Source organism: Panthera onca, chromosome F2 (assembly GCF_046562875.1).
Source record: "Panthera onca isolate mPanOnc1 chromosome F2, mPanOnc1 haplotype 2, whole genome shotgun sequence".
Classification (NCBI taxonomy): Eukaryota; Metazoa; Chordata; class Mammalia; order Carnivora; family Felidae; genus Panthera; species Panthera onca.
In genome coordinates, this window is record NC_138356.1 from 72045798 (window position 1) to 72061945 (window position 16148).

Consider the following 16148-nt stretch of genomic DNA (forward strand, 5'->3'; position numbering starts at 1 on the left):
TCATTCTGAGTGATGGAATGATGGAACAGTATAATAATAAAGTCAAATTACTCTCGTAACCTGAACATTATCGTTCAACCTGGAACAATGTAACACCAAATATTCTACTTAATAAAAGAACGTGGCTTTATTCTCAGTAATCGCCAGGAACTGGCAAGTCAATTGTGTTGACAATTCTTAGTCTGGCCTACAACCGTTGAAGAGAGGACCCATGTGATGGGCTAAAAAGTCCCTAAAATAGTCTAATGATAAGATCAATTTTTACAAATGCATATTTCCAAAAAGAAGAAAATACGCAAATAGATGAAAGATAAAATTGACTAAGAGAACTCTAATGTTGGAATCAAAAGAAAACATATTTAAAAATCTAGATAAGAAGTAACAACAGGCAAACTCTGGCCTCAAATACAGAATACCAGTAAGTGTCAAACGAAAAGTTCTACACTGGCTGATAAAGGCAACAAATATCACCTTTTACTTTACATCTGCCTTTAACAAGTTAACACTTTACCCATAGTTCTTCGTTATTGCTTATTTTCCCCCTGGTGGTGTTAGCAATTTTAACGTTCTCCTGCTACTAAATTAGCTATTAAATTTTAAGGATAATGGTCCAAACCCCCAAAGACTAGAAAACCAAGACCAAATAATATTTACAATACTACTCATCTTTAAAATATTTAAAATTCATGCTTCTCACTTGACCAAAACATGATGCTAGGTTTATAAAAAGATCAAGTGCCAAGTCTTGAACAAGATCTTGACCATATCAAAGCCAAGATTCTGCAAATGTAAGGAATTCGAGACAGAATAAAAAGGAGACAGAATAGCAGAAAAATACACAAGACCAGTTTGAAACAGATGCAGATAAACTAAAATACAGCTCTAATGTAAGTCGCCTCGTCTGAAAGAAGAATCTTCAAGTCAGCAATCTGCTTAACATCCCCAAGCTGATTAAAATTCATGCTGAACATGCACTTAAATCGGCATTGTTAAATTGTTGAGAAGGGTCAAGAAAACTAACCTTCATTTAATAACATCTTCCCCTAAAAACCCAACAATTTAATATGGTCCTGATATTGACATTATTCTTTGCTAGCCTGTACGCAGGACCCAAACTGTAACAGAACATCTACAGGAATGTAATAAAAGTAAAAGAACATATCAGAGACCACAAATTATTCCATGAAATGGAGGTAAGCTGCAAACTGATGTGTTCCTACCAACTGTCCTGGTTTAAAGAAAAAATATTTAAATGATTCACAAAGTAGAATGAACTGTGTAGTAGCACATAAACTAAAGTGAAGTTGATGGAGAATGCAATGACTCTCTGGGGATAGATTTTAAGGGATTTGTTTTTAAAACCAGAAAAGGTCTTAAATTTTAAGTATTTAAAAATCTGTTCAAATGTTTTAATTTCAGATGAAAATGCCCGGGATCACACGACTTATAACCTTCTATCTCTTCACCCTTTCCTAACAATTTTCTAATAACGTAAGTTAAAACAGCAACATTCACACTGAAACAACCAATTTGATATCATTGTTCTCAATTAGACAACCAGATAAGCTAAAGCGATACAGACAGCCAAAAAGCAAAAGCTTTCCAACATGCACAGGGGTCAATGACACTTACCTGCCACTCTTAGACCATATTACAATAGGTCATGCAACATAAAACAAACAGAAGGCAAATTACTTAAAGGTCTGTGAACCCATTATTTTTCTTTTTATTTAGAGTTAGAACAAAAATGAATTCCTGAAATAAATACATATAATGAGTTTAACTTTTCAAATTATCTGTAAAGATTAAATAATTAAGGTTCACACTTACCTTTTAATATTATGCCCAAATTACTGAGCTTTGAATGGCCTTCATGAACAGATTTGTATTTAAAATACTTCAATAGATACATAGAATGATTAAAACCTAGTCAATTTTTCTCAGCTGCAACAAATTTTTCCCCAAATATGGCTTCTATTAACAAATCTCAAAGTAGCATTTGTCCTTTCCACCACAATTTTTTCATACAAATGTTTTCATCGGAGTATCTCAAATGTTTTCAGTAGAGATCTCCAATTATAAAATAATGTCCAACCAGGAGATAGGACTCTCTCACAAAACTTCAAGTGAAAACATTTTACTACAATGCAATCTATAAAATATGATTTCCAGTTCTAGAAGGCACCAGAAATTTTACTCAAACAATTCATAGCTCAGTCATGCAAAGCAGTTAAAAAGATGGCAAAGTGGAAACATTCGTTTAGTGCAGGACAGACGCAGTCTACGGCAGGCAAAGAGAAATAGATAGAAAATCATCTTCTCACTTTCAAAATCAAGGAAAAAATTTGGCCCCTGCTCAAGGTCTGTGCATGTCAAAACTTTAAGAAGATTCCCCATGTTAAGGTACCTGTCAAGACAAGAATGAGAAAAGAGAAAATATCCCTTTATAAAAAAGAACATCTGAAATTTATTAAAAAAAAAAAAAAAAAAAAAGTAACAGGGAAAATGTTCATTAGGCCATGAATTCGTCCTTCAGGGTTGCCCAGACTGTGCTCTGGCAAACAGCAAACCGGGTTCTCAAGGTGTTGGTATGTAGGACCTAGAGGTGAAATGTGGTTTTCCTGCACACAATGGCACGACTGTTGCTCTACTTCTTCTCAAAATTCTCCCAAGACAAGTTTCATTAATGGCCTTATAATGAAAAATTCTTTAAGTATTCCAATAGTGCTAGTATTCTGAAAAAGAAATTTCTTATCAAGAATCATTCACACATAATCTTGTTTAATATTGCACTGAAACAACAATTTATTTCAAAGCCAAATATTAAGTGTTTTGGCCACAGCTCACCTTTGCATTTCATCTTAACACAGAATATTCAACTTACTTCCTGCATGCCATTAAATAATGCATATATTTCTAACCAAATTTGGATTATTTATAAATTTGTGGAAGTTGTTTAAAGTATTGATTCTGGATATGCAGCACGATTCTGGTTTTTTATAAAATTATCAGAGGATTCTGAGCAAACGTTGCTGGGCGTAGTCACCAAGGCATACTATTAGAATGTTCATCATAAGGCTGCTTGCTTCATGGACTAATGAAAGGACAGCACTGGCTACAGACTCAACATGATTTTAGCAAATGAAAAACTAAAGAATTATACATATGATGGTGATGTTTGCCTACGACTGAGAAAAAAATCATGCAAACTTTGTTTGATCCCCATATCTTATTAACAAATATTCGGGCCAGCCTTCACTGCGGTGTGAATATAGTTCATCTTTCACCTTTACCATTATGCACCAGCTGTGAAGGGCTAAAGAGACTTACTTTCAAAGTCCAAGAAAAAATGTGCTGCATTGTGGTCTATGTCCCTGGTTAGCACCTTAATGAGATTACCCATGCCAGCAAACCTAAAAATAAAAATGGCAACATCATTTAGTTCCAGTAAAAAAAATTTTAAGCAGAGGCCTGGGATTCGGCAAAGGCTGGCTTGCTCATAATTACCAACAGGTGCAGGTTTATATACTTCTGGCATTGAAAATTTGGAACAACAAAAGCACATTTGGCTCTGAGTTTGTAACTCTTGTCCCTCTTTTCCACATATCAAAAAAGTGACATAAAGCAAGATTGGAAAAAAGAGTAGATTTTTTTACATATTACTTGCAATATTTACATTTGATTAATATCTATGCTAGTGTTACTCCTTTAAAATGTTTGAGGCATACATTCTCAATTTAAATTAACATCAAAAATAGATCTCTCAAATAAGTAAAGACTGAGACCATTATTTTTAAATAATAAGGATAGTTTCCTTCTTGCAAAATTAAACCCTAATGAGAATACTAGGAAGATGGCATTCAAACCACATTTAACCATTAAAGACTAAAGGAAGTTATCAATTGATGACCCATTTAAAAATTTTTACCACACATAAACCAGTATTTCTTACATCTTCTATACTCCTAAGGTTAATCAGACTTTTCACTGTTTCACTCACAGGCTGATAATTCAACAGTATCAACTATATACAACCATATGAAGTATGTCACTTGGAAGTTAACACAGCAAACAAGCAAAATGGAGCCAGCAAACATCATCACAACTTAGTAAGTTTGCAGAGGATGAACAGTAAAAATAAGGCATTGGCATAAATCTTGTACCAAAATTTGCCATGACTCAGGGAGGATGAAGGTGGAAGGAGGTGTCAGGAACATCCAGGAAACCAAGTTGAAACCTTGAAGTTGCAGTAACTCTAGGGAAGGCAGACTATGAGATCACAGGCACCCCACATCCTCCCCTCTCCAAGTTTCAATATGTTTTCTCCAAATATTAACTGTTGGCAAGTATGAATGAAATGAAAACATAAAAGTAACAATTAATCAATGAATCAACATTGATTGTAATTAATCAACATTTAATCAATGAAAGAAGACATCTTATTATTCACCCCCATTATAAAAAAATTTGAAAAGAGTTAGGACTTTCAGCCACCTGTGTGGTCCATTCCCCTCTTCCTCCACCTACTACTCCCTGGGCAATGGCAGGGGTACCTAACTTTAAGCTTCCCAAAGAGGAAGCAACAGCATATGCGTAACAGTTACTTGCTTTAAAGGTCAAAGTGTGGCACAGGGACACACACACACTTCTTAGAAAATGTTAAAATGTATTCACAAGTGTTAAATTCACAAATGTTAAAATGTATTCATAAATATGATAAATACTGAAAAGTCCTCTCTCTTTTAAAACAATATTCCTCCAATGGGAGAGGTCAGAATCTATCTTATTTTTGATATTAAAATCCTTATTACACAGAATTTCATTGGAAAGATTTTGTACAATGTCTTACACAGATGGATAAACTGAGGTTAAAGCTAAGAGGAAACAGTTCATCTTAAATACCTTATACACTGTAAAAAAGTTTAATTCTAAGCTTTTATACACGGAAAGTACAAGCATTTTTCCAAAATCATCACATCTAAATAAGATCTCACACTGGTTACCAAATTTACTCAAGAGTTACTTTTTTCCTTTGAAACCATTTGGAAATAGTGTATCTCACAGCTTAAATTTATGGAATATTTGTTTCCAAACATATATAAATTCCCTACCAAGAACTAAGAGCAGATATACAAAGAATTACCTAATGGTATCAAAACTTCAACTACAGATGGGAAATAAGCATAAGAAAGAAGTGTAATGTCTCTAAGAGGAAAAAGGCATCACGCCGTCTGGTGGTTAAGAGTGTACTCTATGGAATGAAACCAGAATTCCAACTCCAGCTGACAAGCTGCCTGACCTTGAGGATGCTAATTAATCTTTCTGGGACTCATTTTCTTCAACAGTAAAATATACAAATCAGAGTAACTATTTTAAAGGGTTATGAGAACTCAATGAGATTAACCACTGACTTGTTAGCACAGTGTCTGGCACACAAAATGCCCAATAAATGCTGGCTGTTGTTGTCACTGTAACCTGAAAATCACAAACTAACTCTCAAAAAATAAGAGCTCTACTTCTTTAATACAAACCAGAGTCAAGTTATTAATGAATTTCAATGTAATAAATCAGAGTAAATAACAAAGCCCAAGTTTAGTCCATTTTTGCCAAGAAATATCCTATGAGATCATCATCAGGTACAGGGAGGAAGGGAGATTAGGTTTCCTTACCTTTTTACTTGTATGCATAGTCGATCCTCAAGGAAAATAATCAAAATTGGCCAAGTTTGTCTGCTCCGTTTTCCCACATCTCCCTCTGTAAACTTCTTCCACTATTTGGTCCTTCTTTCAAGGCACCCTAGCCTAATGTGACCCTAAACTGCTCAAAGTGCATCGTACTTGGTCCTGACCTATTCATTCTCCACAAGTACTCAAAAATCTAGAATTTCTTACCTTTCCATCCCAAACACAGACACTTAGTTTGAAAATGGCCCAGCGTATCTGGTACAGGTTTCTCAACCCCAGCACTATTAACATTTGGGGATGAATAATTCTTTTGCGGAGAAGGGTCTGTCTCATACTACAGGACGTTTAGCAACATCCTGGGCCTATTTGTACTAGAGGCCACCAGTAACCCAACACACTAGTTGTGACAACCAAAAATGACTCAAGAGATTGCCAAATGTCCCCAAGAAGAATCATCCCTGGTTGAGAACCACTGATGTGGTACAACTGTGGTCCAAGGCAGAAAGTCTCCTTACCATACAACACTCAGGGTAGATCTGGTACCCAAAGCACATTGTATGTGTCTCTTTGAACAAAAACTCATGGAATTTGGGGAGCCAGCCTGGCTCAACTGGAGGAGCATGCGACTCTTGATCCTGGGGTGATGAGTTCAAGCCCTGTGTTGGGTGTACAGAGTACTTAAATAAATAATTTTTAAAAGAAAAATTTTTTAACGTTTATTTAAACGTTAAATAAGGGAGACAGAGCATGAGTAGATGAGGGGCGGAGAGGGAGACAGAGAATCCGAACCAGGCTCCAGTCTCTGCTGAGCTGTCAGCACAGAGCCTGATGCAGGGCTCAAACTCACGAACTGTGAGATCATGACCTGAGCTGAAGTCAGACACTCAACCAGCTGAGCCACCCAAACATCCCAAAATAAATAACTTCTTTTAAAACTCACAGAATTTTTCAAAGATCTGAAAACAGTTCACTATAACACTATCAGTTGTCATATCTTTTTAATAATGATAAACAAATTAAAACCATATCCCTGTCTGGCATAGTTTAACTCTTTAGGCAAAAACACAACAAAAAGTCCCCATCATCCTCTGACTGCAGCAAATATGAGAAGGTAGCTAACTGTCAACCTGTCAGCTCTGGTAGGCACCAGATGGCGTGGGTCCAAACTCCAGCTCTGCCACTGCCTTCCAAGCTTTGCAACTGTAGTCAAGTTTCCTAATTTCTCCGTGCCTCATCTGCAAACTGTGCATAGTATGAATGTCCACTGCAGAAGGTTCCTAAAATCATTAAATGGGTTAACAGAAGCAAAAACATTCAGTGACTATGCTTGGCAATCTCTCTGCTGCAGAACCCATGGAACGTGTGTGGCAGCCCTATTTCCTGCCACACAGGAAGCCAGTCTGTCACAAAAGGATAAAGCCAGCATGCACTAGAGAAAAGTGTCCCAAGGTCCTCAAGTCATTGATTTCTATCTCTACTTGTCCCTGAATTCTAGCTGCCATTTCCCTCAGTTTAGCTGCTGGATTTTCCTCTGGTTTTACGATATCCTAAGTTCTTTCAATCAATTTCCTTTTTTACCTGTTTAGTTGAGGTGGGTTTCCATCATTTACATCTAAAAAAGTTCTAATAACATTTCTAAGTTTCAGATTAACAAATGAATGTGACAAAGAGATACTAAAAGATATAAAAGATTTTTCAGATTATATAAAACTTGGGCCAAAACATTTGATATACTTCAGAAGCACAATTTCAAAGTAATTAATGAATATTATAATTTAAAATAATAAACTGTAAATCTTACAACATCTGAATTTAGAAGGAAAAATCTAAAGATTCTCTCTCAAATTACTTGTATCGTAATCCCTGGATTAAACTAAATATTATAAGCATTTAATAAAAAGCTAAAAAGAAATTTAACACACAGACACCAGATCCAGCCAGATCCAGGTTACTTCAAGTGTTCACAGTATTTCTGGTAAAATTCTGCGACTAGGAGCCTTTATGTTACAGGTCTGCTTCAAAGTTCGTGAATTATCTGGAAAGGAACTTGCTCTTCTGGGCCTAAAGTCTGTGTAATGTATTTTTGAGCTCATGAAAGGCACTTAATAAATACATTAGATCATTTTCCCGTAAAACATTTGAAAAGAAGTTTCTTTAATTAGAGAAGCCAACAGAAACACAACTGTATGTTAATACACTATCGCCTCCCTTTCTACAAAATTCCTAAGAGATGTTGTTGCTTCATTTACCCTTTTGAGCTCAGGGGGGCTTTAAAATGCTCTCTTCTGCCTAGAATGCTAGTTGCAAAGATTTTCCCATGGCTGGCTTTTTTTTTTTTTTTTTTTTTTTTTTCCATTCTTCAGGCCCCTCAAATTCCCCTCTTCGGACTAGTTTTTGTCTGCCATCTTTTTGCATAGAAGTTTACCACTACATCTCATTACCTTCTATCACATCACCTAACTTCTTCCTTCTGCATACTGAACACAATCTGAATTACTCTATTCGCTTAGTGTCAGTCTCCTTCACGTCCACTTTATAAACTTCGTATACCTGGGTGAGGGATGAGAAAAAAGAAAAGCTCACAAATGTACTGCTTAGCATGCCTATAAATGAGGATTTCTTCAATTTGGCATTGTTAACATTTAAACCACAGAATTCTTTGCCGTGGGGCTGTCCTGGGCACTGTAGGATGTGGAGCAGCATTGAAGGCCTCTACGCACTAGATAACTGGTATCACCCCAGCACCCGGTTGTAATAACCAACAATACCTCCAGATGTTGCCAAATACCTCCTGGGGGCAGAATTGCCCCAGTGAAGAACCTCTACTTTAAACGTATGGCCACTAACATGAAGCACAGCCTCAGTTCCGCCCCATAATCCTACTATGCATCTCCAATCAACCTACTCTCCCACTTGACCAGGTGACCGTTCCACAAGGCTTTATTTTTCATCTCAAACCTCTAACAATCTATCCTCTGTCCTCACATGCAAGACATGACCTCACTACATTGTTTACGGAAAAAAGAAAGAAAATCATCTACTGTTCTTTCTACCACCCTTTCTTCATCAATAACCAGTCTACCCTCCGCACCTGTTCCTGAGACACAACCTGGTTCTACAAGGCTTCATGTCTCCTCTACATCATCTTGCCTGTCCTCCTTTTTTTATTCATTTATTTTTAAGTTTGCTTATTTATTTTTTGAGTGAGAGCAAGCAGGGGAGGGCCTGGAGACAGGGAGAGAGAGATTCATTCCCACACAGGCTCCGCACCGTCAGTGTAGAGCCCGACGGGGCTTGAACTCATGAACTATGAGATCATGACCTGAGCCGAAATCAAGAGTTGGATGCTTTACTGACTGAGCCACCCAGGTGCACCCTTGCCTGTCGTTACAGCAAGAACTTGCCATGTAAGCTACCTATAGTTATTGCCTTCTACTTTTTACCTCCCACTCTTTCAGCTCATTCCAATCTGGCTTTTATTCCCACCAATACAAAGAAGCTGGTCCCTGTCAAGGTCACAGAAACCTGCATCCGGCTAAATCCAAAGGGCAATTCTCACACTTCAACTTACTAGATCTCTTAATAGCCTTTGACCCAGTCTGTCACACGTCTTCCTGAAATACTTTCTTCGTCTAACATTTAGAACAACCCATTTTTCCTGAGTTTCTTTCGTACTTTATGGCTTTTCTTTTTCCATCCCTCTCCCTTTGGCATCGGTAGTTACTTCTATCTTAAACAAAACAAAAACTTACCTTGACTGTGCTTCCCTCACCAGTTCCCACCCTACCCCTTGCTTCTTTTTGCAACAGAATTCCTCAAGAGAGTGGCTTGCACTCATCATCTTGTATCTCTCTCCATCTCTGTTAAGCCCCCTCTCTCCAACCTGGCTTCTGCCCAACCATACACCAACAAAACTGTTCTGGCAAGGCCATCAAATGAACCGCATGTTACTCATCCCAATAGTCAATTCTCAAGACCTCACCTTACTTCCTCTGTCAGCACCGCCTGACATAACTGACTCTCCCTCCTCCTCCTCCTCAGTACACTTTTCTCATCAGTTTAAAAGACACCCCATCTTACCTCGTTCGCTGCTATTCTAGCCTTCTTGCCACCATCACCTCTTGTCAGGATTACTTCAACAGCCTGCTTCTACTTTTGCGTCCTATTACGATCTGTTTTTGTTACAAGAGGCAAAGCAATCTCTTAAAAATATAAATCAACCACATACCTTCTCTGCTCAAAAACATGCAATGGCTTACTGACACACTCAGAATAAAATCCAAACTTCTTACGAGGCCCTACAAAACCCTACATGATCTGTCTGACGTCCTCTGGCCTCACCTCCCATTGTTCTTCACAACAGCCTGTTGCCGTTTCTCTAACGCAAGAAGATTTCTCTCCTTTGGAGGCTCTGTACCTTTTTCCCTAGCTGGAACGTTCTGTCCACGGACCTTCAAGCGACAAACTACCATACTTCACTGAGGTCACTGCTTAATTAGACCACCTCAGAGAGGCCTTCCTTGACTAGCCCATCTGTAATATGGCTTCCTCTTCCCAAACCCGTGTTTATCACCAACCATACGTCTATCACGTATTTCTACCTTTATCTACTTGCTGCCTGCACTGCAAGGTGCACTTTTAAGAAGGCAGGGGATCTGTTGTATACACCACTCTACCCCCAGCACCTGGAACAACGCTCGGGGATGTTGTAGGTAGTATAGACATTTGATGAATGAATGAATGACTGCAAAAACACAGAAAACTAAAAATCTGTGAAGTTTCAGAAGTGTTCCAAGAAGGGGAGAGGAAAAAGCAAAATAAATACAACTGAAAACTGACAAGAAAAGAAAAGGCCTGGGAATTTAGAAAGAGCACATGTTTTCCTAGTCAGATCAATGAAGTCTGTCTCTCACTCTCTCAGTAAAAGCCAGTAGGCTTCTGTGCAACTAATAAGAATTTTTGAAACGTTAAATATCAGAGAAATAAAGTGGTAGGAGTATACAGGAGTATCCAGAAAGTCTACAGTATGCCCAAATAACAAAGCATAAACATAATATCCTTCCAGAACCATAAATATGGCTCCAAAGTAAAAATGGAGACCAGCCTATATCATAGTTCTCATCTTTGGAAAATTGAGGAGCATTCGTAACATTAAAGGAAAAGGAAAAAAAAAAAAAAAAGCTTGGAAAATGTGGGTTTAAGTATTTAGTTTCCTTTTTAAACCATTAAGTCTTCCCCCAAAAGTCCTACTTGGGAATTCTTCAAATCTGAGAAAGAATTAAAAACAAGAGTGTCAATCCTGCTCTGTCAAAATTTTACAAGGAGGACAAACTCCAATATCAGCCCAACATCCATTTTCATCGTCAACACAGATAAGTGAATAAAGAACACAAAGAAATATGATAAAGTAGAGAAAAAGGAGATACTGAAAAACATACTTTGTTCTCTCTAAAAAAAACTGCACAACAGATTTTATAAGAATGCTTTAAAAGAATTCCATATCTTCCAATTTACAGTGACTAAAAGTGTGTGAATGGGGAAAAACTTATGAAACAGTAACTATAAACTGCCAACCACTTCTAGTGTTGAAGACGAAGAACTTCTTGTATTTACCCAAGCTCTGAATCCTAGGCAAAAAGGTCTTCGAGAAAATACAGTACTATAAAATGGTGCTGAATTATATTCTGTTGTGCATAAAAACATTATTTAATATTACATATGCTATTTCTCTGTATCATCAAGACATTTAGATCTGTAGAAACAACGGGAAGCCTTTAAAATTGACAAGATAGTGGGTTAATGTGGAATTCAGCCACACTTCGGCTTTGCCAAGAAATTTCTGGTTCTCATAAAACATGTACCACGAATTTAAAGAAATATTAACAGAATGGAAAATCAGTAATGAAAAATATGGTCAAATTTTCACTGACAATGGCACACATATGATGAATGGAGGCCAAGAGTAGCTAAGGAATCCCAAACTTGAGCTTTGTTCACGCTCTTCAGCTGTGTGTTCAGAAACTAATTATAACACCATATAACAAAATATATTTTGCATAAGCAAAAATATAGTAAATCATTTTCATAATTCTCCAAAAACAAACCACCAGATATACAGGAGACTGGGGAGTTGTTTTGTCATACACTCAATCAAGCACCTAAGTTTATGTTAAAAAAAAATCTAACATTAGAAAAAAATTAATATTGCACTCTGAATAACACTGCCAACAGAAACAAAATTACTAATAAGCAATGGTTCTTTCAGATAAAGTAATTCACCTGCTGGAACCCGTTTAAACAATAACTAAATTGTCAGGCTCTTACAGAGTAATTACAAAATAGGAGAGTAATTACTAACTACTAATTACAAAAATATAGGACATATGCTGGAATGATCCTTCTAATCAATCCACTAAATAGAAAACGTTACAATTAGGTGAATGCAAAGTTGAAAGGCAGGTAGAAATTCACAGTTTTGCTATCCTGCAAGTCAGTTACCAAACTCCGATGCCAGATTTCTGGATCTAAGGTTTAATGACAAACATTTCTCAAGTGATTGCATAAAGCAGCAAGTACAAGCTAAAATAGCAGACTTCAAAAAATTTCAAATGGTATCAACAATCTCACTTTGCACATCTGCTTCTAAAAATATGCAGGCACCATCCCCTTCAAATACTGCACCAAGTCTTGCTTGCACAACTCCTTCTATGAAACGACATCACCATTTGAAAGCAAATGTTGATTTAATATTGCAAACGAACAGTAGTGACTCCAGGAGTAATCTAGCAGTTGACAACAGTAGAAGAACAAAATATTTTCAGTATGTCAAACTTTAAAACTCTGTTAAAATTAGTTAACATCGTAATAATTAACATTTTGATAAATTTTTGATTAATATATGCCAGATGTGTGTTTTATGATGATTTTTGGCTTTGGCTTTCGCTGAACCTTATTGGCCAAACATGTATTTAGTGCATCTACAATAAAAGCATACAAAGTAAATCTTCAACACAGCACAGAGTAAATATCCAATAAACACCTACTGAATTAATTTAAGAACTGTAAACAGGTGAGATCCAGTGGCATTTCTTTATTTGAAGGATCAGTTAGGTACACAATAATTTAAAGGAGTTATAATCACAATTCCTTCTTAGCTTCTAACACGGCTGCAACTCACATTAGGAACACAGCGGTTGATTGTACTGGTGGGAAACCAATGGTTAGCTGAGTGCCATCAAAATGGAGAGAAAAAACAACTCAAACGAACCTAACGATAAAGCATCTATAATAATTATCCTGACATTATACTATCTGCTCTACTGACTGCACTACAAATGCACATCACACCGGAACCGTCTCGGACCTTTGTCTCCCGATTTCTTTCTTTCCCCCCTTCTCTCCAACAAGACAAGCTGCTAAACAGGTTCGTTCATTGTTCTAGCACAATGATGATGTCTGAGCAACAGATATTTGTTCGATAAATGGCAAAGCCAAGACTTCCCTTTTTCTCTTGTCCCTGTTGTGTTCTGATCTTTACGTGGTAAACATGTTTAAGCAGAACCTAAGCTCCCAGGACTTCAGCCCTCTCCCACTCCTGGTTCTACCACACTTGATAAAATATGTAGACTGAGCAGTCCCTCTGGGACTCTGTATTCACAGGGTTTTTCCCTATCACTTGTATTCCTAAGACCATCTGAGCATGAGCAATCCAAGAACTCAAATTGTGAAAGCATGAAAACGGTGGCCCTGTACTTAAATCAGCAAAGACATATGAATACTGTGTAGTCAAAAAGGTTGACTGTGACAGTTAATTTACTCTCACCCCCAAGCCCATCCTTCTATAATCTGCTTTTAATGTTACGACTAAGAAGCTGAAGACTGTATTTCTTAGACTACTTTGTTACCTGGCTTCTCACTGGGCCCCATCAGCTATAAGGAAATTGGAAGGTGGGAAGAAAGAAGGTCCTTCTTTTGGGGCACCTGGCTAGCTCAATCAGAAGAGCATGCGACTCTTGATCTCAGGGTCCTGTGTTCAAGCCCCACGTTGGGTAGATTACTTAAATAAAACTAAAAAAAGAAGGTTTCTCTTTTGTTTCTCAAGTTCTGTCAGCATTTCCTGTCATCAAAAGCTCCATATGGCTCTACCATTAATATCTTAGTACCTCATGTACCATTAATATCTTAGTTACCTCATGTAACTTAATACATATTTGGTCTTTACCGCCCCCTCCCCCATGCCTAACCTAGAGCTCCTAAATCCCTTGGAACTTCGGGAGTGACAGAAGCATCTCTTATTTTAATGAGTCCCCCAGACAGCTTTAAGACTAGGGCTGGATGCCAGAAAGACAAGGTATACTCAGGTTTCAGCCTTATCTCCTGACCTCTGGTGAGGGGAGAGGGACTGGAGATTGGATTGATCACCAATGGCCAATGATTTATAATCAGTCATGCCTACATAATGGGACCTCCATTAAAACCCCTAAATCATGGAGTCTGAGGAAGTTCCAAGCTAGTAAACGCATCCACACGGGAAGGAAACATACTCCAACTGCACGGGGACAGAAGCCCCCATGTTCAGGGCACTTCCAGACCTCATCCTATGTACCTCTTCGCCTGGCTGTTCATTTGTTCCCTTTATAAAGTCCTTTATAATAAACTGGTACTAGTATAAGTAAAGTGTTTTTCTGCGTTCTGTGCGCCATTATAGCAAATTCTCAAACTGAGGAAGGAGTCATGGGAACCCCTACCACCTTTCACAGCTGGACGGTCAGAAGTAAAGGAGACTGAAGACTTGTGAATGGCATCTGGAGTGGAACGGAGTCTTGTAGGATGAAGCCCTTACCCTGAGAAGTCTGTACACCAACTCTACATCGAGTCAGAATCAAAATGAACTGTAGGACACCCAGTTGGTGTCTGGGGAGTTGGGAGAATTGGCTGGCATGGGGGGAAAAAGCCCCGCACATTTGGTATCAGAAGTGGTTTTGGAAGACAGTTCAGAATTAATGTCAGCAGTGTTGTGAGTAAAAACATGCACACCTCAGCATCCTCTTTTTGCTCAGGCTTCCAACATTTGTGTAAATAAGTCCTTACGTTAAATCCCTTTTAAAAATACCTAGCACGGTTTCTGCTATCCTGGTTGAAATCTGACTGGTACAGAGGAAGTTGTAGAGAGGAGCTTAGTCCTTACCTTTACCAACAATATCTAATCTATCATCATCAGGTACTAGTGTGTAGCTATTAATAAAGTGATCCTTTGACTCTCCTTCCTTTGTAAAATGTAAAGGAGGAGAAGCAGGATTCAGGTATTACTAGGTGCCCAGCCATAATACCACCAGAGAAGTACTAAAATCTCACCATAAATCCCTAGCACACGTCAAGAGCAATACATTAGTCTAGTAATTACATGGAGAGAAGTTACTTCCCTTAAAGAAACGTAACATAAATGTACAACTGAACTGAAATTGGGACAACTGATTTCTAGTCTTGACACTTTCACAAAATACATGACTTCACACAGTACTTGTTAGACTGAAATCTCTCCCATTGCTCTGGCTAGGACTCTACATATGTTACACTGCATCTTTCCTAATGCTGACATCTAGTGGATACACTTAGATTTAGTATTATTTTAAAACGAAAACTCTCATTTACACTATTTTAAATAAAACATTCACTAGTATGACTGGCTATACGCAATAAACACAATAAATCAGGAGACCAACACTGCTCCCTAAATGGAAGTGAACCATGATAAATTAACATTACACCAGATTGTCACGGCATCTTTGAGCTTGATTCAGAGATTACTAGTAATAGTACTCTTCCATGCTTCCAGCCATTAACAATTAAACCACCAATGCAAATTACTGCCTGAGGTGTAGACTGAAAAGAAATGCTTCCTGCTACAATGTCTTGCCTCAGGTACAGACAGGGTATGAGAGGACTGATACAAAGTTCCAAGTAGTTTAAGAAATTTACAGAATGGTGATGGGAATACGAAAAAACAAAAAACAAAAACACTGAAACTCAAAATTACCGACAAGGATTTATTATGAAGGTTTTTCTTGAAAAAATATGGTCCTCAGACAAAAAACAGTATCGTCAACTCACTTTCTTAAAGTGTACCACTATTTTGAAATCCACGAAAAATTATATACACATGTAAGGTAAAATATATATTTAAAATTCGAGAGAATGATAAACATGAAATTTTAAATACTTGTTATCTCTGGGGAGAAACAAGCCCATAGGACCAGGCAACTTCAAAGGTGTGGGTAACATTTCAGTTCTTCAATTACTGGTGGATTCAGGGGAGTCTGTTAGGCTTCCACATTTACAAATAAAGGTATTCTTTTGTATGGATCAATAATTTAAAAAATGTTTTAATGTAAAGTCACTAATGCTCAAAGAACATACATGACTCATTCAAAGGTGCTCCCAGGGGCGCCTGGGTGGCTCAGTCAG

General features: G+C 37.6%; 1 protein-coding gene across 12 annotated transcripts in view; it reads right to left on the minus strand.

The window, feature by feature from the left end:
* CYRIB (CYFIP related Rac1 interactor B) overlaps positions 1-16148 on the minus strand; it is a 147436-nt gene that overhangs the window by 28780 nt on the left and 102508 nt on the right. For 7 of the 12 annotated variants that reach the window (XM_060611330.3, XM_060611325.3, XM_060611322.2 and 4 more), the window contains one exon: positions 2325-2407. The exons of 1 other annotated variant lie outside the window; for it this stretch is intronic. In XM_060611330.3, coding sequence (XP_060467313.1) covers positions 2325-2397 — 73 coding nt within the window. In that variant the 5' untranslated portion in view covers positions 2398-2407. Of the gene's footprint in view, positions 1-2324; positions 2408-3330; positions 3414-16148 lie in introns of those variants that run through there. 4 more of the 12 variants (XM_060611323.2, XM_060611331.2, XM_060611336.2 and 1 more) reach the window with 2 other exon arrangements.